The sequence below is a fragment of the Barbus barbus genome (genome assembly GCF_936440315.1).
Source record: "Barbus barbus genome assembly, chromosome: 13".
NCBI lineage: Eukaryota > Metazoa > Chordata > Actinopteri > Cypriniformes > Cyprinidae > Barbus > Barbus barbus.
The window spans coordinates 30,325,959-30,350,524 of NC_136741.1; the positions used below are offsets into that span (position 1 = coordinate 30,325,959).

At 35.6% G+C, this 24,566-nt stretch overlaps 1 protein-coding gene across 3 annotated transcripts in view; it reads right to left on the minus strand.

Annotated features, from left to right (window-relative positions):
- The window catches only part of LOC306878860 (protein phosphatase EYA2-like), a 39,897-nt gene extending 15,399 nt beyond the window's left edge, over nt 1–24,498 (minus strand). The window contains exons 1-9 of one of the 3 annotated variants that reach the window (XM_079431432.1): nt 24,203–24,480; nt 7,735–7,778; nt 7,596–7,636; nt 6,477–6,596; nt 6,274–6,390; nt 3,052–3,128; nt 2,594–2,774; nt 1,565–1,704; nt 794–877 (exon numbers count right to left, since the gene is read on the minus strand). In XM_079431432.1, coding sequence (XP_079287558.1) covers nt 794–877; nt 1,565–1,704; nt 2,594–2,774; nt 3,052–3,128; nt 6,274–6,390; nt 6,477–6,579 — 702 coding nt within the window. In that variant the 5' untranslated portion in view covers nt 6,580–6,596; nt 7,596–7,636; nt 7,735–7,778; nt 24,203–24,480. Of the gene's footprint in view, nt 1–793; nt 878–1,564; nt 1,705–2,593; nt 2,775–3,051; nt 3,129–6,273; nt 6,391–6,476; nt 6,643–7,595; nt 7,637–7,734; nt 7,779–24,202 lie in introns of all 3 variants that reach the window. The other 2 variants (XM_079431434.1, XM_079431433.1) reach the window with 2 other exon arrangements.
- Nucleotides 24,499–24,566: the final 68 nt, after the last annotated feature.

The following is a 24,566-nucleotide window of genomic DNA, read 5'->3' on the forward strand; positions in this document are numbered from 1 at the left end:
ATTTATTGATTATGAAAAAGAGATCTCGAGGGACTTCTGTCTCTGCTAACTTTCAGGACTTGAAATGGATTAAAATCAAACAAATTTGATTTGTATGCATTACAATTTTTGCTAAAATTTATTCTGCTGTATATATATATATATATATATATATATATATATGATAGTTATCAAAAATCCTGAAAAATAATATGCATCACAGTTTTCACAAAAATATGAAGCAGCACAACTGTTTTCAGCACTAATAATAATCAAAAATGTTTATTGAGCAGAAAATCAGCATATTTGAACGATTTCTGAAGAATGACGTGACACTGAAGACTGGAGTAATGATGCTGAAAATTCAGCTGCGCATCACAGCAAACAATTACAATTTACAATACATTCAGTAGAAACTAGCTTCTTTATATTACAATAATATTTTACTGTTTTTAATTTATTTGTGATCGAATAAATGCAACCTTGGTAAGCATAAGAGACTTTAAAAACATTAAAAAGCTTACTGACCCCAAAGTTTTGAATGTATATAAGATGAAATTCAGAGTAATATACATAATATTTCATATTAGTAATATATATATAAAATTTTGTTGTTATTAATATATATATGCTTTTTTGGGTTGATGTTAAAACTGTATTGTGGTTTATACTGTGACTGTTAATTAGAATTACACATACCACATTAAAGATTTAATACAAAATCGCCAAAAGTAAATATATAAACCTGTGTTTCAGCTTCCAAAATTAAAGCAGCATGAAGTTGGGTTGTGTGAGTGGGAGAACTGGTTTGTACCTTGCCGAAGCGTGTGGAAAATGTCCCCGTCAGGAGCGAGTGGAAAATGATGATGGTCTCATCCAGGTCCCAAATAAACACTCTCTACACACACACACACACACACACACAAAGTGATGAGTATGAGCACACATATAATCTGCTTACTTGTCAAGAAAGTTATTTACTCCAAAACACTGCATATTATCTCAGTGCTGTGTTTATGATGACAACTGCTGATAATCTTAGTCGGTTCAGCCTCATTTCACAGCTCATGGGCAGACAGGCAAACGCTCTGTATCCTTTGTTCATAAACATTTTACAGTTTTCTTTGTCTGGTAATCAAATACACATTTTAATATACAACACTGATAAATAAATGCAATAGAATCAATGGAGTAAAGAATACATAATCATTTTACTTCAGTCTCCTTTTGTTCAAATCTGTATAACTTATGATGAGTTAGCAGAGTTTTGAAACTTGTATTGTGCTCATTTGTTTATTGTATGAAGAAGATTAACTTGGACATTCTGCTAAAAATACATTTGAAAGAATGAAACTCATACAAGTTTGGAGCAACATAAAGGTGAGTAAATGATGACAGAATGTTAATTTTGGGTGAACTATCCCTTTAAACTCATTGTCTATTCTTGTGAGTGTTGAATGAGGTTGTTGCCAGACATCATTGCACAACTCTAGGTTGGATGTGAGAGTAATCCCTGCAGTCCGGAGCACAGGAATGTTAATGAAAGGCGTTGTGTAAGGGACACCATGAAGGCCAGCGTCTGTACCTCAATGTCAGAGTCCAGAGGGGGGACGGGGTCATTGGCCCTCTTCCTGCCTCTCAGCTTCCCATCTGAGCTGCGTCTCGCTGGAGCGCCTTCCTGCTCCTTTCCTGGAGTCGGAGGACTCGTGGGAGCGTGGTACTCTGCTGTTACACACACACACACACACACACACACAAACGCATGTGATGACATGTCATATACATACAGACATACAATCAAATATCTCAATACCAAAGCAAATAGTCCTGAAAGTTTCAAGTTATTGTATTAAATAATTAAGTACATCACACAGAAGTCATATACTGTACAAATATATTAAATATAGCATAATTTGGTTACTTTAATATCTTGTAGTATCTTTGTAACATTGAAACTTTCTTTGTTTTATACTACTATAAATGATGTATACATACAGACATATTTTTCTATCTCCCTATATTCAGCTAGATAATGCTGCAACTTGAAAAAGTCTATTTTAGCAAGTTGGCACTGTTTGTTTATATACATATATATTTGTTTTTTTTCCCTCTTATAACGTTTTCATACTATTTCTCGTAGTATCATATCATATTGAGCTTTGCTTTATACTCAAATTACATATAGATACAGCTATAGAGACAGATATTTAGATATTAATGCAATTTGAAAAAGTCAATTTTTCAACTTGGCAGATTTTTTTAAATATATATTTCATATGACTTTTTTCTACTATTTTTCATAGTATTCTCATAAATATTCTCTCTCTATTTTTTTTTTTTACTCAGATTACATTTAAAAACATATAGTCAAGCATTTGGATATTTCAGCTTGAAAAATTATTATTTTTTTAGTTTTAACAATTATTGCAAGTTGGCAGTATTTTTATATAAATATTTCACATACTTTTTTCGAACTTTTTCAAACTTTCATATACCTTTTTCAAACACATTTTTCATAATATTTGTCTTAATATTTTTAATAAGTATTCCTGTCTAATATAAAAGTAACACTAAGAATGTTAATCAGCTTCATAATTTTCACCATAGAGCTCACCTGTGTGTGATTCCGGGCTGTGATTGGACGATACAGCGGGATGATCTGTGTGCTGATAGGGTATCGCCGTGGTGATAGCTGAGGGCGTGATGTTGCTGGTTGTGATGTATGGGCTGTTATAGTGCGTGTTGTAGTATGGCGAATATTGACTTTGGCTGTAGCTAGAATATGTTGAGAAGTCCTGATGGAGACAATGACATGAATGAATCATCTCAGACTACTACTTTCTATGTCTCATTTTGTCCAAACCCTATTGCAGCATTCATTGATGGTTGGCTAATATGCCATGGCAGTCAAATGATACTATAATGTACTGAAAATGCCAGAGTTTTCATCATTTTAGTCATGCCGCCTTTTTTTTTTTTTTTGCAAAGGTATACAACAGTATCAGTCTCCAAGGGTTGTTTGTAGTCCATCAGCGAAGGTGCTGTGTGATGCATTTTCCTAATTTGACCCACCTGCTGTGCAGGACTGAACGGCGTTGAGCCTGTGATGCTGTTTGCACCCTGGAAAATTCCTGAAGAAATGCTGCCGCCTGGAAAAGAAGCAGAAAGCTAGTTTAAGAGAGTACATCGAGCTGACTGCGGTAAAGACACTCCAAAGCGTACGGATCCAACACAAACACGACGCAGGAAACACGACAGGCAGCGGCCGAGGAATGGCTGGTGAAATATAGACACGTTTAAAGTGCTCAGAGAAAGTCTGCTTGATTTATGACTACAAAAACAGTTCAGGTGAGAAAGGGCAGTGTGGAGCCCAGAGCAAATCCGTCTCCGTTATCGGACTTTCAGAGTCTGAATGTCTTTCTCCAGGCCTGTCTTGTTTCCTTTTTCCTTCATATTCCCGCTCGTTGGCTCTCTGAAACCTGCCCTAGATAAATGACTGTGTCAAAACAGCACCAAATCTCCAAGGAAGCAAGCAGAAAGTCTTCAAAGGGGGAGAGAGGGAAGCGGGCGAACGCCAGGGCCGTGTTTCTGATTTTCTCCACAGCGGTGAAACGCGAGGACCTTTGGCGCCCGGAGAAGGGTTATTTATTTCATGCTACAGCAGGTCTCCTGTTGGAATTCGCCTATAAATCAAATGAGACCGGCGAGATGTAGCGCGAGACGTAGTAAGCGCGTTTTCCCAGACCCATTAGAAATCCATCCATTTCACAAGCAGACAATTTTACAGTAAGTGATGTCTCGGGACGCTTATGAATTGCCGTAAATCACTCTAATACATTCTAGATTATATTATCTGCCATAACACTAATAACTCATTGATTATGCTAATTAGACAGACAGGAAGTAGATGTCTTGTGCTTTATGACTTTGAATGTCTGAACTGTTCACACGCTACTTTACAAACGTTTGGGATCAGTGAGACTTTGTTAATGCTTTTGAAAGAAGTCTCTTCTGCTCACCAAAGCTGCTTTTAATTGATTAAAAATACAGCAAAAACAGTAATATTGTGAAATATTTTTACAATTTAAAATAAATGATTTCTATTGTAATATATTTTAAAACGTAATTTATTTCTGTGATGCGCAGCTGTATTTTCAGCATCATTACTCCAGTCTTCAGGGTCACATGAACTTTCAGAAATCATTCTAATATGCTGATTTTCTGCTCAAGAAACAGTTCTGAGTGTGTTTTATGTGAGGAATAGACAGGAATTGAAAAATCATTAACATTTGGCACGTGAATAATGTTTTAAACGAATGAAACTAAACATTTTTGCATGCAGAGGAAGATTTTAGTGAATAATGAATTAATTCAGCCTGATCCTCACAAGTGTTATTTTAGTATTATTGATATACTATTATAGTTTATTAATGTTAATTTTAGTTTAATTTTTAATAATTTTGTATGCACTTTTGTCATTTTTTATATTATGATTCAGTTTTAATTTTATTTATTTATTTTTAGTCATTTTAGTGCTTAAACTTATTTCAGTTTCGAAGACAACATTTCAAAATTTTATTTAGTTTATGTTTTTCATCTAATATTTATATTTTATTTTAGCTTATTTCAATTAAAACAAAAGTTTTTAATCGTTTTCATTAACAATAATAACCGTACCTCACACAAAGCTATCATATTTATTTAAAAGATTTTATTTTAAGATTTTTGCGTTTTCATCCTTAACGTGCTTGTTTTGTCCCCTCACAGCCCGTGTTCACTATTTGCTTTCACTTCATGAAAAACCCCCTTCAATTTTCTTCAAAGCATCTCCTTTTGTGTTCCACGGAAGAAACATCATCAGGCTTTGGAACGGCATGCGGGTGAGTAAATGATGATGACTAGTAAATAATTCTGTCCCTTTAAACCTGAAAACGTGCCTGGTGCCACTTCACCTCTGACCTTGACCGAGAGCGGTCAATTTCACACTGCGGTGCCAAAATCAGGACTGCGGGCAAAAGAGGGGCGACTGACTGCGATCCGACACTCAGATCCCGCCTGAGACTCACTCCCACACTAACACGCTCCTCCAGTGGCCAGCATGTTGCAGAGAAAGGTTCTGACCTCCTGAGAGAGCAGAGAGAGACGCCTGACGCCAGGATCCAGACCGCGGATAATGGGGAACAGGTGTGTGTGTGTGTGTGTGTGTGTGTGTGTTGGGGGGGATCGACTGTAGACGGCACCTGAAAAATCAGTGTATTTGTGGGGATTTGTTAAAATTCCAGTTGATTATATGCATTACATGACTTTTGGGATATATAATTCCTGATTGGTCAATCCGTGATCAAATATGTTTGTATAAACATGCTAAACTGTAAGGCAAGCAATTTTCTACATGGCTGTACTAGTACCATACCATAGTCCTGGTCTCCATGTCTGGGCTTTTTCTGTGATACTGACCAGCCGACTGTATAATTTTTTCATTAAAATTAATACTTTCATGCAGCAAGGATGCATTCAATTTTTTCAAAGTGACATTATAGACAGTAACATTAAATGTTACAAAAGTTTTCTATTTCAAATAAATGCTGTTCTTTTGAACTTTCTATTCTATATCCTGAAAATAAAAATGTATCACTGCTTCCGCAAAAAATATGAAGCAGCACAACTGTTTTTGACATTGATAATAATAATAATGTTTCTTGAGCATCAAATCAGTATATTAGAATGATTTCTGAAGGATCATGTGACACTGAAGACTGGAGCAATGATGCTGAAAATTCAGATTTGATCACAGAAATAAATTACAGTTTCAAATATATTCAAGTAGAAAACAGTTATATTAAATTGCAATGACATTTCACAATATTATGGTTTTTACTGTATTTTTGATCAAATAAATGCTGCCTTGGTGACCAGAAAACACTTAAAAAAAAAAAAAAAAAAAAAAAAAAAGGGAATATTGGCCAGTTGCACACCACTTTTCCTTATTCTCTCTGCACACAAAGTCAGATTCTGCAATTCCGCTGCAGCCTAGAATTAAACTGCTGCTTTGGTCTGGCCAGAGGAGAACAGCACACTATTTTGACACAACATTTCTCTGTTTAATACCGTAAAGCTGCTTTGACACAATCTGCATTGTAAAAGGCACTATATAAATAATGGTGACTTGACTTCATTGCTTGGTTTATTGCTCATTCCAAGCTCTAAAATATCATGTAGATAAAACTGTTTACCAAGCGGTTTCATGACGTGAAATGATTGCGTGGCTCTTTGAGAGGCGGTTGTGGCACTGACCGTGTGTGGAGTAACTGTAGAGCGTCTGAGCGGGTGGAGTGCCGCTGAAGTTGGACGTGTATCCCAGCAAACTGCTCTGTCCTGGTGAATGACTCAAGCCATCTTCTGTTTTAATATCTGATCGGGTGAGAGAAAGAGACACGATCAGCTGTCAGGTCAGCTGTGGTGTGCACTATTTAGGGCGGGTGTGAAATGTCACTCACTGTAGGACGCCATGCTGTAGCCCTGTGTGTGATGTGTGTACGGTGTGTATGGACCGGCCGGCTGTAACGCGGGGCTGTACTGCGTCTGTCCGTAAGCAGCCATGACTGAGGACAGCTGCTCTAGATGTAGTCAGAGAACCAGGTATTAACAATAGACAACCTCTTCCTATTGCAACAACACACACAAACAACACAACCTGATTCATAATCTAATGACTCTTTTGAATCGGTTCTTCGTTTCTTTCTTATAAGTATATATATGTAAGTGCATGTGTAATTGTTTTATCATTTACATTTTTTTTGTCTATATACTTTAGAGTTTTAGTTATTTTAGTACATTAAGTTAAACTAAATCAAAATGAGAAATCAAATGAATCAGCTGAATTTTTTTTTTTATTGTATTTATTTATTTCATTTAACATTTATTTTACTTCAAGTAACTAAATCATTAAGTGGAATACAACTCAGAAGCAAATTACTCTTATGGGCTGGTTCTTTTTAATGAATCTGACAAGCCAATCAGTCTCAACTTCATGAGTTATGAACTGTTCAAAAGTAAAAGATTCCTTAAGATTCCCGTTTGGGATTCTGAATCATTAAGTGGAATCCAATTCAAGAACGAATCATTCTCATCACCTGATTCTTTTTTATGAATCAGACAAAAGAGCCAGTCTCAAATTCCTTAGTTATTTTGACCTCATAAGTACTAAAATGACAATAATTGGAATCATTAAAGGACCATTAAGTGGATTTCGTAAATCATTATTCTCATCCCTATAATTGTACGGTTTAAAACAAGGATTTTATGCATGTCTACACTGATGAATTCAAATTTAGGCAGAGAATTCTCCAGAAATCAGCTGTAAAACCATTCATATGCAATTTGTCACCTTGAATTGAATGTTTTGTGAAGAATTTGCACGGAAGGTTTGCCAAAAGGTTAGCCAGTGGGGTAAGAAACATGAACTTTTTTCCGAAAACGAGTTTAATCTTGCGCTTTTTGCTCCTTAAGTCCATGCATCATGTTTTAAAGATGATGTTTTTATTGGAGAAGAATAATATTTTTGCAGTGTTTAAGTGAAGCCCAGTGTGAGTAGAACTAGCTGTAATATCACTCACATGGCCTAAAATCGTCACCCGATGTGTAGATCTAGTAGCTCCTGTAAATGAAAGAAACACGTTAAACCTTTACCATCTGAATAACCATGAATGCACTAGAGGAAGTTCATTAAATCCAAACTGTGAAGTTGTTGCTGACCTGTCGTCGTACTTCCGCTTGCACACGTTCAGCTGTCAGCTCTCCTGAAAAAGAGAGACCTGTTTGTCAGAAATATGTGACCTAAAAAGCACACCGGGCTTCAGTCCATCAGCACGCATCTCGAAAATAAAATATGAAGAAGGAACCATAAAAATGCACAAAGTGCAATTCATGTCTAATCGTGTCTTACACAGAAAAAAAGAAAAGAAAAGGTGAACGGACAGTATTTCTCAATGACGAGGCACCTGCGGTTTCCAAAAACACATATAATTAGAATTCTGAGATACAGACAACAGTGAAACATTTGTTTGTATAAACCGGCTCGGTAGGACTGTGTTCCTGGAACAGAACAATGTGTAACCTGCTTTTTCAACCTGGCATAATTTGGCATCACAAACCGCAGGCAGAACTGCGTGCCAGCACTTCAGGACGGCCGAAAAAATGCTGGCTGATCTTGTGCATGAAATGTAAGAAACACAACCGTCCCTGTTCTGTTCTGTTCTGGGCTGGTAATGGCAAGGTGCGGTGCATACATGTGGGTATAGTTTGCATGAATACAAATGAGAGACCAAGCGGGTGAAACACCGCGAATGACCTTGTAACCTTGAACTATTTTTTTTTAATTGCCCTCTCATTTATGTTTACTTTCTGCTTCAACTTTGTCTCAGACCTTAGGAGAAATTTGGCTATACGTTCACACTGTTAGTTTTTGGGACTGACAACCGCATTTACTTACAGGTGTGAGTCTCAAAATGTCCCGTTCACACAGCAGCTTGCAGTTGTGTTTGGAATACTGTCTGTATGAACGTGCAACGGGAGTCAAGTCCATATTCCTTACCAGTAACCATAGCGACAGTGAACAAAGTAAAATCAAAGATGGCGACATCCATAATACTGAAAGTTTGATCACTTCTGACACGTTCTTTCATATAATCTTCATTACTGTTTGCCAGAAATATGTAAAATGTTAACTGAAATAAAATATATAAAGAAAAATTTTTCTTTCAGCTAGTTGCCAAAACAACATTTATCATTTTAATTTAGTTTAATTCGATGAGCTAAAATAACTAAATCTAAAGTGGAAGTTAAAAAAAATGTAATAATAATAATAATAACAAATGATAAAGATTTGACAAACACTAAAAAAAATTACTAACACACAACAAAATTACTAAAACTTTAACTAAAATTAAAAAGTAAACAGAAAATAAATACCGACTCAAAATATTTATAAAACTATCATATTATACTAACGATACTAAAATTGTTGTTGTTGGAAAAAATGTTGTTTAATTACTTCAAGTTAAACTAAAATTTGAAGCTATGTCTTGGTAACTCAAATAAAATAAGATCATTTTTAAATATATTTTTTTAAACAATTAAATGTGTTGTGTTTTATATATATATCTATATAATTTTAGTATTAGTTAATGATAATAACCCTGTTACTGTGGTACCAGAATAAACACCTCATGCCGCCAGATCCTGGCTCTCCTCTTAGATTAAGACACACGCTTGCCGTAAGGTCGCTTCTGACAAAAAGAAGCACAAAGCTGTTGTCTTCCTCTAAACTTCTCCCCGTTTCTCCCTCAGGGGTCCTCCATCTGTCGGCCGGAGCAGAGAGACGCTTGATGTGAGCAATATCACGAGAGCAGCTGCTGTCAGGAGCAAAGATGGAAAGGAAGGGCAGCAAAAGGTGAAATAAGAGCCAAAACCAGAGCTTTCATACAATCACGCAAGAGTGGGCTTGTATGTGTGTGACCTCAAATGCAGATCGTGATGTGCCAGATTTAGCTCTTTTTTAATTAATCTGACAGTTCAGACAGCAGCGAGGTGAATGATGTTTTGGCGGCTGCGGTCGGGCCTCACCCAGCGAATGTTTAAAACAAACAGAGACAATGTCTCGCTGCAGCTCGCTCTGTTTTCTCAGTAAACAGTTGCGACACTACCGTGCGGCGTATTTATGATTAAGGAACCATATCATGTGACTGTCATAACGACAGCAAAGCTGCAGTAATTCCATCGCTTGATGTGTTAAAGGTGAAACTTTTTCCACTTCAAAAGTTTTAGCTTTTAAGAAATGCATGAATGATGTTCTCAATGGCCGATATTGATGTCATCTATCTAAACAGTCAGTATTCTGCCAATATATACATACTACAAATGCAATGCTCACAAGCTTAAAAGCTTATTTTGCATATTTATTTAAAATGCAATCAAAATTGGTGGGCATGGTTATTGGCTGGGATTATCAATCAAATATTAGACAATTAATCGGCTTGTATTTCCACAATTGCGTCGTAAAACAAACAATTTCCATCAACTGGAGTCAGTATGAAGTCTAAGACACTGAAAAAAGTGCACATTTAATGTTTTTAAATCTATTTGCTGAGCTTACATTTTTTTTACATTTCACTATATATGCAAACTTCTTAGTTCTTGCACATATAGTGATCGTATATAGATGCATGAACAAGATTTGCGAGCTAATCATGCTTGGAAAATGCATGAAATAATTGTTTTGTTGTTCTTTTTTAATACTGTTGTTTAAGTACTAAATTTACTAAAACTACTATAAAAATATTTTTAAGCTAAATAGAAATATTTACAAAAAACTAATGAAAATAAAAACACAACAAAAACAAAAAATAAAAATAAACATCAATTAAAAATATTAATAAATAGTGTAATAGTACATAAATAATACTAAAACAACACTGGTGTCAACATTATGCTAAATAACGCATTTGTGTCTTACAAAACAACAACAACAAGAACAACTGTGTTTTTATTGCTAACTAAAACCACTCAAAATCATTAAATGAAATGAAGCTAAATAAAATAAACTTAAATAATGAAATAATTAGAAATAAATGTAATTATTAGATGAAAAACTTCTTTTAGAAATGTTGGCTTAGAAATTAACTGAAAAAAAAAAAAGTTTAGGTACTAAATTTACTAAAACTGAAATAAAAATGAGTTAAATAAAATAAAAAATGAATAAAAAAACTCAACCAAATGTTATAAAAACAAAAACTGAAAATATAAAAATAAAAGCCAATTCAAAATATTAAGCAATACTATAATAGTACATAAATTGCACTGAAATAACAATGGTGTCAACATTATGCTGAATATCCCATCTTGCATCTCAAAAAAACAACCCAAATTTTAAATAACATGAGGGCGAGTAGCTGAGTCCACCATCCCTTTAATTTCATATAAACACACTCTCACACGTCTGCTTGTTTTCAGAAAACAGAAAGAGCAGTTCTCCAGGTCAGAGGCGCAGCGATGGTTCTCACACCTGCTGACGCACCACTCCTCACAAAACCTTTCCCAAGAAAATAAACATGAGTGGAGACGGCAAGCGCGGGCCGCCCAGCGGAGTCCTGACTTCCTCCCAGAGTTCCTGTGATGCGCAGTGTGTTTCCTGGTACGAGCGTGTCCCGGAGCGAGAGGGCATGGGAAAGAATGCTCTGCCCCCTTTCACAGTGGTAAACTGAGCTAAAACAAACCCGGGACGGGGCACGGCCGGTCCAGAGCGCTTCACCTGGCCTCGCGCTGTTCTGCTAGCGTTGGCGTCTTTCACGGCTATCGTATTGCACACAACGCCTTACATCATACATCAGTGTGCGCTGTCACATCCATATCTCTTTTTACCCAGCATGAACGTGGTCGTGAAGCTAAACCAGGTGAGGAACAACTGGTCACATGACGAAGCCCTCAACAGTGGCTGCCCAATTTTTCAGCGGCGTTGGTTCCGGAAGGATTTTTTTTCATTGAGATTTTTAAGAAGTATATATATGTTTTTGGCACAATTTACTTGTTGAATTGTTGAAAATTGTTTTCTTTAATTGAAATTTAATAAAATATAATTTACAAAAAAAAAAAACTTTTGCTTTTCCTTATTTTAAAGTTTTAGTTATTTATTAGGGCATTTTATTAAACTAATAGAAAATGATAAAATATGCTTTGGCAATTGAAATATATATAATATATCAGTGCTATCAAATGATTAATCGCGATTAATCGCATCCAAAATAAAAGTTTTTGATTGCACAATATATGTGTGTGTACTGTGTATATTTATTATGCCTATATAAATACACACACATGCATGTATATATTTCAGAAAAATGTTATGTTTATATATTAAATAGTTATTTATAATATAAATTATATGAATATAAATATAGACATGTAAATACTTTCAATATATATACTGTATGTGTGTGTATTTATATATACATAATAAATATACACAGTACACACACATATATTGTGCAATCAAAAACTTTTATTTTGGATGCGATTAATCGCGATTAATCGTTCGACAGCACGATCTTGTATCGACAAGAGCCAGAGATATTGTCAAAAATAACAATGTTAAGAGGATTTGGTATTTCCAATTAATATAGGCCTGTTACATTCTTATTTTTATTAGGCCTATTATTATTATTATGAAGTTACATTTATTATTAAATTAAAATTACAATTAATTTGCCCCGCAATATTACCGCATAAACTGACACGCTGCGAGGATAACAAAATATTAGCCTATTTACTCTTTAATTAAATGTTTTTTTAAAATGTCTTTTAAAACAGGTTTATATACAATGAATTATAGGCCTATAATTAAAATATTACCACAGCAGTCATCAATTAAAATCAATGCATAAAAAGCTTTAGCCTATTTCCAGCACCGGTTTTCAAAAACAGCCTGTTTAACACGAAATAGCCTACGTTTCTTGTCTTTTTTTAACTATGTACGGGCCACAAGAGAAATGTTAAGGGAATAAATGAAAACCGTTAGCTATATGCCATTATCAGCAAGTCTCTCGTTGTCTCTGAGAGAATATCATCATGATATTAATTGGCTCGCCTTCAAGGTTTAAAACAGAAATATTCCCAACATTGCGACGTAAGCAATTAATTATTTTTTTATATATATTGTATAAAAAATTAATTCTTTAAAATATAATGAAATACAAATATTAGATAAAAAAACTTTAAATTAGAAATTTTGCCTTAGTAACTAACTGAAATAAAATGAGTTAAAGGCATAGTTCACCCAAAAATGAAAATTCTGTCATCATTTACTCACCCTCAAGTAGTTCCAAGCCTGTATGAATGTCTTTGTTCTGCTGAACACAAAGGAAGATATTCTGAAGAATGTGGGAAACAGCAGTTCTGGGGCACCATTGACTTCCATAGTATTTTTATTTCCTACTATGGAAGTCAATGGTGCCCCAAAACAGCCTGGTTACAAACTTTCTTCAAAATATCTTCATTTGTGTTCAGCAGGACAAAGAAATTCGGTAACACTTTATTTTAGGGTCTCTTAACTAGTTGCTTATTAGCATGCATATTACTAGAATATTATACATTTATTAGTACAAATTAAGCACATATTAATGCCTTATTCTACATCCCTATTCTAATCTTACCCAATACCTAAACTTAACAACTACCTTACTATTAATATGCAGCAAATTAGGAATTTATTGAGGGAAAAGTCGTAGTTAATAGTGAATATGTGTTCCCTATTCTAAACTGTTCACAGAAATTCATACAGGTTTGGAAGTACTTGAGGGTGAATAAATGATGACAGGATTTTCATTTTTGGGTGAACTATCCCTTTAAAGTTGAAGTACTAAATATACTGAATGCTACAATAAATATAAAATAAATAGAAATATAAAAAAAATTATAAAATTACAAAAGCACATAAAATGACTAAGACTTAAAATGAAAACTGAATTTAAAAATAAGTCAAAATATTAATAAATACTATAATAATATATAAGTAATATTAATATAAAACGGGTGTCAATGTGATGCTAAACAACAATAACAACAAAACAAACAAACAGGGTTGTCTATTGTGCTGTATGTAGTATATGTTTAATACACTGTTTTTATTATTTTTTGTTGTTGTTGTTGTTGTTTTGCACAATTTGCTTGTCACAATTCTCCAATTGGGGGAGATTTATCTGCAGAAATGTAATGTAGTTTCTCAGTATCTCTGTTGTTAAAAATGATTATTATTTATTTTATTTTTTTAAGTTCAAATTCATGCAGGCTGATTGGTTCATCAAAATCCTATGAACAGGCTTGTAGCTCACAGTAGGGCTGTCTTTAATTTAATTTAATAAAAATCCGTTCCTCTTATGAAAAAACGAATGTGATTTTTACTGTACTCTACATGTCCTGACAGGGTCATTATGACCGGGTTAAGAGAGCAGGTTGTCTGTCTTTGAAACGAATCATGAGCCGTAGCTTTGCCATATGGCTGTCTGATCTACAGTGAGCTCTTCAACCCGAACCGTGATCTAAACCGTTCAATCAAAGCCGCCAAATTGCTCTCTGGCCGGTAGCTAAGGGCTACGTCCCATATGGCGCTGGGCGCGGGTTCACGGGTGACCGCTGCTCTGCCTGAAGGGAAACCGCGAGACACGGTGACCTCACTACAACAATGCAGCACTTCTGCAGCCCTCGTATTTCCAGCGTGACTCCAGACAGACTGCAAGCAGCCATCTGCCCTTTCATTTCCTCTGAACTCACACGGGCTTTCGCTGAGGGATCAATGGGCCAGGTAGTCCAGCTCAACAAATGAGCACTAGTTAAATATGGAGCCTTTTCCCATATCCAAGATTCGTCATAGATGGCTATAGTGGTGAACGGAAACTACAACAAATAGGACTTATTTAAAATAGGACCATCTTCCGTTGTTTTTTGAAAGATTGAAGCCAAAGTATGTCATTTCTGCAATGCTTTCATGAGTCCCAGTTTAACATGCAGAATTATTTGAATTAACTTGTATACATGTGTTTTGAGAGTTAATCTAACAAAACTAACCTGAGCCACTATACAAAGCCACAAAATAACAACTCCCTATGCATTTTCTGAATTTATTTAGTATCTTTTATTGCATACAAAAACATCGTGCAAGCTAAACCAAATCTGAGAATGTGCTATGAATTTTTCTTTTGTGTTCAAAAATGTTTTTCCTTACAAAAGAGTTCTTGAGTTTGCTTTAGTAATTTTTTGCTCACAAAAGTTTTAATCTCAGTGCCTAAACTCAACAGTTGCTGATACATGCAACAGGTGCTGCAAATGCAGTGGAAACAGACCAATAGAAACACTTACATTCAAAAGCAACTATTGAACATTTTCCTGTGCATCCTTGGGATGCGATTTCCATTGAAATCAATTGATTTGCAGTGTAAACTTAATGAACAAACTCCCTAAATCGAACTTGTCGGAAGGGATTGTTGTTGAGACTCATAATTTTCATAAAGTTATAGTATAATATAAGTATTCTTATCTAAACTATCTATGCTTGATATGCAGCATTTCAGTTGAAATCAATGGATTTGCAGCAAAAACTATGGAAGTCCATTTCTGCCACAGAGTAAAAAAAGTAGGTAAAAAAAAGGTAGGTGACTATTTATCTCAATTCTTTTTTTTCAGGATTGCAAGATATAAAGTCAGAAATCTGAGGGAAAAAGTGTTGAGATAAAAAGTTGCAATTACCTTTTTTTATTATTATTCCATGGCGGGGAAAAAAACAACAGAACTGTGAGACGCAAACTCAAAGTGGTTAAAAAAAGTAATACAGAATTTATAGGTCAGGAACTTATAACTCCGAAAAAAGGTCAAAATTATGTGTTCTTGCAATTTTTTGAGAGTCCAAATTGAGAGATAAAAAGTAATAATTACCTTTTTGTTTATTTAATTTTTTTTAATTCCGAGGTGTAAATGGCTTTCTATAGTTCTATAGTGTTTATTTTTCTTTGCACAACCTTTCTGCACAGTTTTCTTTTATATGCTTAATATGCAACTTTTCCATTGAAATCAGTAGATTCGTAGTGTAAACTCTCATGAAAAGTGATTGTTGGTGAGACTCTTCTCCTCCCACTTCACTTCGTTATAGTTCAGTGATGCATTTGACATTTGGTAAATAGTATTATCCAAACATCAGACTTACTCTAGCTGGTTTACTACACAGTGTTGAACCTCAGGGCTCTTGCGGTGCATGCTGTGGGAGTTTTTCAATTGATGGACTAAGCTGTTTTTTTTATTTGAAATGCACACACAAAGTGAAGAGCTCGTCTGCGGCCGCTTTCCTTTGGGGCTCAAGCTTGTCTGCAGCCTTTGAACTGGGACTCTCGTAAATAAAGCCGGCTGGCCACACGCGTCTGCTCTTTAGCTCGCTAATGGAGCGATGGGGGGGCTGTAACAGCCTAGTAATGGTCTCTTGAGATGCGGCGGTGCTTACATCACTGTCCGGGGATTTCATCAATGCTGGAGCGCAGCAGAACATGGGAACCCGGACAAGTGTTGCATGGACTCGATGAAGACATATATGCACAATGATGTAATGTGTGATATAGAGGTGAACGATAATGCTAACCGTATAAATCACGATAAATGCTGGGAATTCAATTAGAAACGGTTTGTCTGTTGCATAACTATGTAGTAATCCCCTATTTTTAGAAAATCTGGTGAATTAAAGCGTTTTCAAATAAAGGCGCTTTGATTAATTTCTCTTTTTTATTTGGAACTTGATGGAAGCCAACCAAAAGATAAGATTATTCAAAACAAACGAAGTCTGATGTCAGTGCAAAAACAGCTTCAACTTCTGTAACGCAAAATGTGACTCAAAACAGTCAAACTGATTTTATAAAGCAGCTGTTATTTCACTTTACGCCATATTTACCTAAATATATCTATAGCAAAATCTCTAAAGTTGCACAATATAAACCATCGTACCAGCCTGTTTTCAAAAGAATCATTTCTAAAAATATTTTTTATATAATTTTTTGTGCCATTTCGTGTTCAAATTGAATCGTTTCTAAAACATTTTATTCTTTGCTCAAATTTTTTTTTCCTTTCCAAACTTTTCTGCTGAGTGGCGAAGAGTTTGCTTGCATAGTCTTTTGTGTAATTTCCAAGTCTCTCTTTCCAACCAGCATAACGACAACACTTTCTGTCCAGAAAGCACAGCAAAGAAAAATGTAAAACAGGTTAGCATACACAAAATACTGTGCGGAAAGTTTGTATTTAAGTTTTTACCATTGCACGATATAAACTATGGTACAAGTATGTATTTAGACTGAATCATTTCTACAACATTTTATTCTTTCCAAGTTCCTCTTAGCTTTTCAGCCAGAATCATGACAATACTTGTCCAGAAAATACAGCAAAGAAAAGTGTAAAACGGGTTTCACATGCACAAAATACAATGCAAAAAGTCCATATTTACAAATTTTTACTGTTGCATACTGTAAACAATTCTGTATTCAAATTGAATCCTTTCTAAAACATTGTATTCTTTCTAAGTTCCTTTTTGCATGTCAGCCAGAATAAAGAGAAGAAAGCAAAGTGTAAAACGAGCTAGCATACACAAAATACATTATGGAAAGTCCATTTTTACACATTTTTACTATTACACAATATAAACCATCGTACAATTCAGTATGAAAAAAATAATGATTTCTAAAACATTCTATTCTTTCCAACTTCCTTTTAGTTGTTCAGTGCTTATCATCCAGAAAATACAGCAAAGAAAAGCGCAAAACAAATGAGCACACACAAAATGCCGTGCGGAAAGGCCTCGGAAAGCTATCAGTTTTCCATCCTGCAGATAGACTTTTAATTTATTGGCTTCTGTTATTAAAAAAACCAGCCCGGGCTCAGCCGCACGTTCCTGGCCACCATGTTTGTGTGTAACACTAACCGCCTGCCATGGTGGGCTCTGCTTTCCACATGACAGCCTCCAAGAAGAGAAAGCCACCTTTCATGCCAGCTTGTATGGAAGGATCCCCTCTCCCACCCAAAACCCCTCGACTTATGTGTAATCGACCCCCTCCTTTCAGACATTCGCCCCATCGGTTCCCAATTTCTCATCCGACCCATCCCCCCTCGTCCCTACTGCCACCAACCTCCAGGTCTGCTGGACCCTTCACCCCTGGAGCGCTGCCCCGAGACGTGGGTCATGGATGGGGACAGCTGGTGGACCTCCCAGGATCCGTATTATGAGGGGATCGGTCAGGTAACACATCTGGCCCGTTATAGTCGGGAGGCTCAGACTGCATTAAAATGGCTGGAGTGCATCAGAGAGGGCGAGAGAGAGAGAGAGAGAGAGAGAGCGAGCTGCATGTTTTCAGTGCATGCAAATCACACGCACAATGAAAGAGCAACTAATCTGGGATAACATTTCACTGACTAGCCTTGTGAAAAAGAAGTGTGTTTAATTGTATTAAATGTGCACTTCTAGTATACCTCAGATGCTGAAAGTATTTTTTATTTTTTTTTTAATTAAATCCACGGTACACTTTCACAACTGTTTCATAACACACTTAAGCACACTTTTAAAAAACGCACTTTATAATAATGTTAAATTTGAATTTTTACTTTATATTTTAAATGATTGTTTTAATCTTTAGTTGCACTTTAAAGAGGCACACTTATTTTGACGTGCTGATTAATATACTGAAGCACATGATTACTAAAGGACTTGATTATAATATTAACTGTAGTGTGTTATCGGATATAACAGTTAAAGTTAAATTTTAGAGGTACTAAATTGCAATTTCATCATTACAGATGTGAAATTATAAATATATTTAAATACATGACATACAAGTTTCAGTAGAAATTACGTTTAAGTATTGTTTAGGTTACCATACTGTAAATGCTTATACATTTGACAGTACACTTTAGCCATATTTCAAAGACAATAGAAGTTATTACGAAATTACATATAAATATGTACTTTAGTCCTATTTTATGGGTCAAATAGGCACTCAACTAATTGCATTTAATATAATTATGCATAATGCATAATATAATTGCATTTAATACATTTTCATTTTATTGTAAATAACATGCATTGAAGTATCCAAACCTTTAAATTAGCATATAATATAAAGTGCATTATTTCTACAAGTAATCTTTTTAAGCATATGCTAAAGTGTACTTCTTTTTCTCAATGGTATAATCATATTTCAGGCTTGCAAACATTTAGTTTTGAAGCTATATTTACATTTCTGCATGTGCAAAACTCTAAACACGCTGAAAGTGTGTTGTTCACTTAAATAAAAGTGGTTTAAGTGGAGATTTGGTGGTTTCTTACTAGCCCAAGTCTCCATGGTTTACAGTTTTTCTCCAGTTTTATTGTCCACCAGGTGAAAATCATCAGCTTGCATGAAAAATAACAGCACACCTCAAGTACATTGCACACATGCTGCAGGATGTATTATGACAAATGTTTTACTTTGGTTTAAAGCTTTGCTCAAATCACTAACCCTAAGTATATGCTATTCAAAGGAGCTTAAGCTGTATTTATCCAAGAATATTCCTTTGAAATTGAGTTAGCAACTTGTTTGACTTGGATTTAAAACCCCGAGTTTTCGCATGACTTGCAAAACTGCCGTCTACATAATGTATGTACAATCCAGGAAGACTAAGTAGTTTATTCAGTTAGCAGTCTTGAACTTTTCACCTTGCGACATGGTAAGATGCAAATGCTAAGATCCACGGCTTACATTGTTGTGGACAGTCACTGAATGATATAATATATGGCTTTATCAAAGAAACCTGTTGAAAAAGTTCCTGCTTATTTGCCCTGAGGGCGGTTAGCATGTGTAAACACGCCTGAGCGGCAGAGACGAGGAACATTTCAGCTTATTCAAGAGAACTAATTTGTTTACTTTGTATACGGTCCAAGTTTTTCAGTCGCCACCTTTGGAAATTGATTATGAGAGAGAGAATTTAGTTAATTTGATGAAATCTCTTAATCATTCACATGTTGACTGATGTTGAGTTATTGATTGTGGTGTTCAGTTTTGTAGTTCTTGACTATGAACTACCAGAGCTCTTAACACAATTAGTGTCATAAAAAAAATCCCAATATAAACATTATTCACATCAGCGCTGGAGGGTATAACGGTATATACTGCGTGATTGTAGAAATATCCGAATTTTGCTTGGGTGCTATCAGACAATCAGCAGTAATGACGCTATTTTCAAATCAACTTTCCTTTCTTGGATGAATGTTATTTTTTGTTTGCATCCATCAAGTTCCAAATAAAATCAGGAAAATAATAAGATAAAGCACCTTTCATTTGCAAATTATTAAATGCATTGGGTTCACACACACTCAGCACTTTGCTTTAGGACTCCATGAGAGTGACACATGTGACACTGGCTGCAAATGTGTGCGTCTTAAGATATAAGATAAGGACTAAAGGTTGGCAGTAGCTGAAGAACCAGCTGCTGTTTGGTGAAAAGAATGAGACTGTAGGGAAAAGGAGGGGTTTGGATGACTCTGTGTGTGTGTGTGTGTGTGTGTGTGCATGTTTATGTGGTTTATGAGGACACAAATATGTATAATGACATGGGTATGACAGAGGTATTACAATATGAAGGTGGTTTATGAGGACACTGCCTATGTCCCCGTAATTCAAAAGGCTTAAAAAAACATACTAAATGGTGTTTTTTTGAAAATCTAAAAATGCACAAAGTCTCCTGTGAGGGCTAAGTTTAGGTGTAGGGTTGGTGTAGGGCAATAGCACACACAGTTTGTTCAGTATAAAAACCATTACGCCTATGGAGAGTCCCCATAAACCACAAAAACCAACATGTGTGTGTGTGTGTGCGCGTGTGTCAGACTGAAAGGGAACTACAAAACTGTGTTGCTTCCTACTCACATTAACATACAGAATCTCTCCACACTATATGCTCTCATTTTGTTAAGTCATATCTTTGGTTAATGATCTGAACAAATTAAATGATGTGGAAAATCCCACAGACTTACAATGAAGTTGGACCTAAGATGAAAATATCAGAGACTTTTCACTTACAGCAGTAAGCAACCACCTAGCAACCACCCAGATCACCATAGCTACGCCATAGCAACACCCCAGTAACGTAACACAGGTACTCAGAAATGGTTTTTGATCTTGTTATTTTATATATACCTTGTGATCTTGTTTTTCTATATGCAGTTCATAAAATAATAAATCCTCACTATAGAAAGCACAGTTTTAAAATTCTCTGATATTTATTGTCTGGAAAACCAAATATGATCAACAATCAGTTTGTAAACCTTTGAAAGTAATGCAAATCACCAAAAAACATTCAACATTTGACCACACCAGTTTCTTTGCTTTACAAAAGGAAGTTTGGTTGTAATCAAAGATTGTTAGAGCGTCGTCTGATCAAAGCGAGGAGTTTATGTGAAGTTCAGCTCGCTGTCGATGGACCTCTGACCGTAACTGTGCTGCTAAAGCATTCCTGAATACTCAACTCAACAGTTGTTTTGGGAAAAGACCGACAAGAAATTCATAGCAATTCTTTCTCCAAGTATGATCAATAATAGTAGTGATGCTTGCCTTGTTGCTATTGGTGTTATTAAGAATGTAAAATTCATGTTTGTTTAGAAAGCTTCTTTTTCTATATTTGCATTATAGGCTTTTCATACCTTTAACCCTGGGCCGTGAAAAATTCCTTGGCCTTGACTCCAAGCCACAGTCTCGACTGTCTGATGATGTGGCAAAGTGTTAACTGTGACAACGGCTCTTCACTACCGATCACATTTAGTTGCGTAAGACTCACAAGACTTTGGGAATCCCTCTATGGGCGCTAGCTAAATATTTTGCTCATTACGAGCAAGGTTATCTTCCATCTGGAAGCAGAGGATCGGTTGACAATTCAAAGCAGAAGCGGAGTTCAAGGCCTCCAGCCTCACCCTAAAACCGAGGGGTTAACGCCGGCCGGCCCGTAATGAACCGAGCACCGATAAACTCAGGAAGAGCCGTGCTTCCTATGAAAATATTTATCATTCCAGAAACCTTTGGCTACAGAGGACTTTAGGAATTAATTCGTGTTTTCTTAAGAGGGGGCGTCTCAGGATGGGGAACTCGGGCCTCGCTTTGCCTCCTCGAGCAGGAATTGTGCAGCTTATACACAATTTATTAGGGTTAGTAATCAGAACCATGACGGAACGAGAGCTCAGAATGAGACCTGATGTTATTATACACTGAAAACGAAAGCGTTAAATCAAACTTGCCCCTGTGCACATGACCTTTGTTATGAGTCTAACATTTTTCAAAAAAGAATTGAAACAACTCTACATTTATGTCTGATTTCAGTCTAATTAATCTGTGATCAGACATATCCACAAAAGGCTTTGATTAAATTAATAAAAAATGTCCTTATTCTACATTGTGACATGGAGAATAAGAGATCTGACTCCATTTTCAAAGCATGTAAAATGTGAATGCAAAAACAGAGGGGTTCATTTTTACTAATTCTTTTTTTTTGTGATAGTCAAAAAGGTTTGAATTTGATTCTTTTAAAGTGTTAACAGACTGGAAAGTGGCCATGTCAGTTGAATCCAGTTGAACTGAACTGAATTTGGTTCTTTAAAAGAGGAATTGCACCAAAGACCAACACCAGATAAAAGTTCATGATAATACAAAGTTTTTCAAAGTAATCACAATATGTCAAGTTACCAAAGACAAAAATAGTTGCATTGTATGCTTGTGCAGATGTTCTGCAATGAGAAATATTATTTGTTATATTGTCGTCATGATAGAAAAACTAAATCTGCTGAGTTGCCGTGCATGAGTCAGTATTTCTTGGACTTGCTTTGGTGTTGCAAAGTCATGGTGGTGGTAGAATCATTGCATTTGGGAAAGAAAGCATTGGCGTTTAGGATTAGTATTACATCTGCAACTGGTTTTGGATCTCAGTGGCCGATTCCTGATCTCTTCTGTGGACCTGGATTGTTAATAATTTGGAATTGTGCAACAGTGACCTGCGTTTTCGTGAAACAAAGCGGTGAATGTATTGAGCAGGGGGTTGTGAGAGCTTCTCGAGGACGATGAATGCTTCTCTTTGAAAAATGCTTAGCAAGGCACCCTAAAATTACCTTATTAGCTTCCTGACTTTAAACATCGCCTCAGCGATTTCAGAGTAATCATCTAGCTCTGTGAAACCCAGCATTGATTTAGTTCAAACAGCCAAATTTCATAAAAGAAAACTGCTCGTGTGAATAGACACGTATGCATAAACTATGAGAGTGAAAATCTTTACCAAGTGTGATTGGACCAAGTGAAGCAATGTAATTAAGAATGATGCAGATGTTTATATCTAAAAAAACAAAGTATTCTTTTCAAAGATCTTCTACACTATTAGGAAAATGATTCTTAATAGCACTAATTAAAGTTTCTTTGGTTTTGAAATAATAGAAGGGGCCTTTTCCCGTCAAAAACTACTGCGTTTTAAATGTCGGGTAGCAATTTGAAACAATACTTCACTGCATTTTAACCCAAAAGAATGAGTTAAAATCATGTTATCATTTTAATCATGCTGAGCTTCCCGTGATACAAGCAAAAAAGAAAAAGAAAGTCTGTGTAGCGTAGGATCGTCATTGTTTTTTCTTTTGTGCATTTTGTGCAGGGTGATGCTTCAGTCTCAGTCTAAAAATAGGTACTGCATTAATACAAATGATTACAAATACAAAATATGTATCTGATGTGGAGCACTAATATTTCACTTAACAGCTAAATATATTTCAAATAAATCTTTGATTCTAACTATATAGTACTTTTAATTCTGTTTGCATAAAATGTTATGTTTATTAAATTTGTCTAAACTATGACTGGCAAATTATTATTATTACTTTTTGTTTGGAATCCAGCAAGCAAAAAACTGATCCGAAGAACCTGCAATAATACATGCAGATTTTTTAAATCTATTTTTTTTTGTTTTATTCATCTATCTATTAAATTGACCCTACATTGCCAAATATAGTTCTTGATATAGCAGAAAGTTCTGAAGCCAGTAACGATACAAGAGCTTCATTTTTAACTGAATAACCTCAATTAGAATCTTCAATTCAGTTCAAACCAGCATGATTATACTATTTTTTATATTGTTTGATTAAAATGTTAAGCAAAATGTAATACGAATACAAACAATAATGAAAATGTGTAAACACTCAATGCACTGCATACAGTAGGCCTGGTTTTATTTTATCTGCACTCTTTTAAAAAGAGGGTTACAGGGTTCGTCAATTTCTATATGGTTCTAAAAAGTAGTAATGTTTCTTTATTGGTTCTTCAGATCAGTGATTAGGTTTCTTTTAATGCACAAGGAAGGGAATAAAAAGCTTCTCCCATGACATAGGCTACCACTATAACACTATTTTGTTCCTAAATTAAACTTGTTTTTTAAAGAATATATTTAGATATCTGCATCTTTAACCATCCTTCAAACCTTCTCAAGATGTTAATAAACGCGTCTTCCTGCACTTTCCTCGTTTTAAGAGATTTTCTAACGACATAACTCAATATGACGGATAAATAATGCTTTATATTATAAAGAGAGGAAATATGAGCGGTTCATTATTGTAGAATACAACGCACAAGAAGTGAGGAAATGATGCACTCACCATGTCTGAAGCAAAGCAAATGAAAAATCAGCGGTAAGTTCAGCAAAGTTCCCTCTCCATCCTGCGGGATGCGTGTTGATCAAAGCGCCGACAGACGGATATAATGTCGCATCCCGCCGCTGCTGTTACATTCGAATTTTCAAATTTGGAACGATCCGGCGGCGCGCGCTGTGATCTAGAGCTCTGCTGCTTGTGTCTCGCTCCCTGCGTGTGTGGCGCACTCAAGTGAAGAAACGTTCAATAAATGACCGACCTGACGTTCCTCCTCCTACTGCTCCAGTCCTCAACGCGCGCGTGTAGCTCCACCACAATGACCATCCTGCTCTGTGTGCGCGCGCACGCTCATTTATCTATGCTTGTAAAT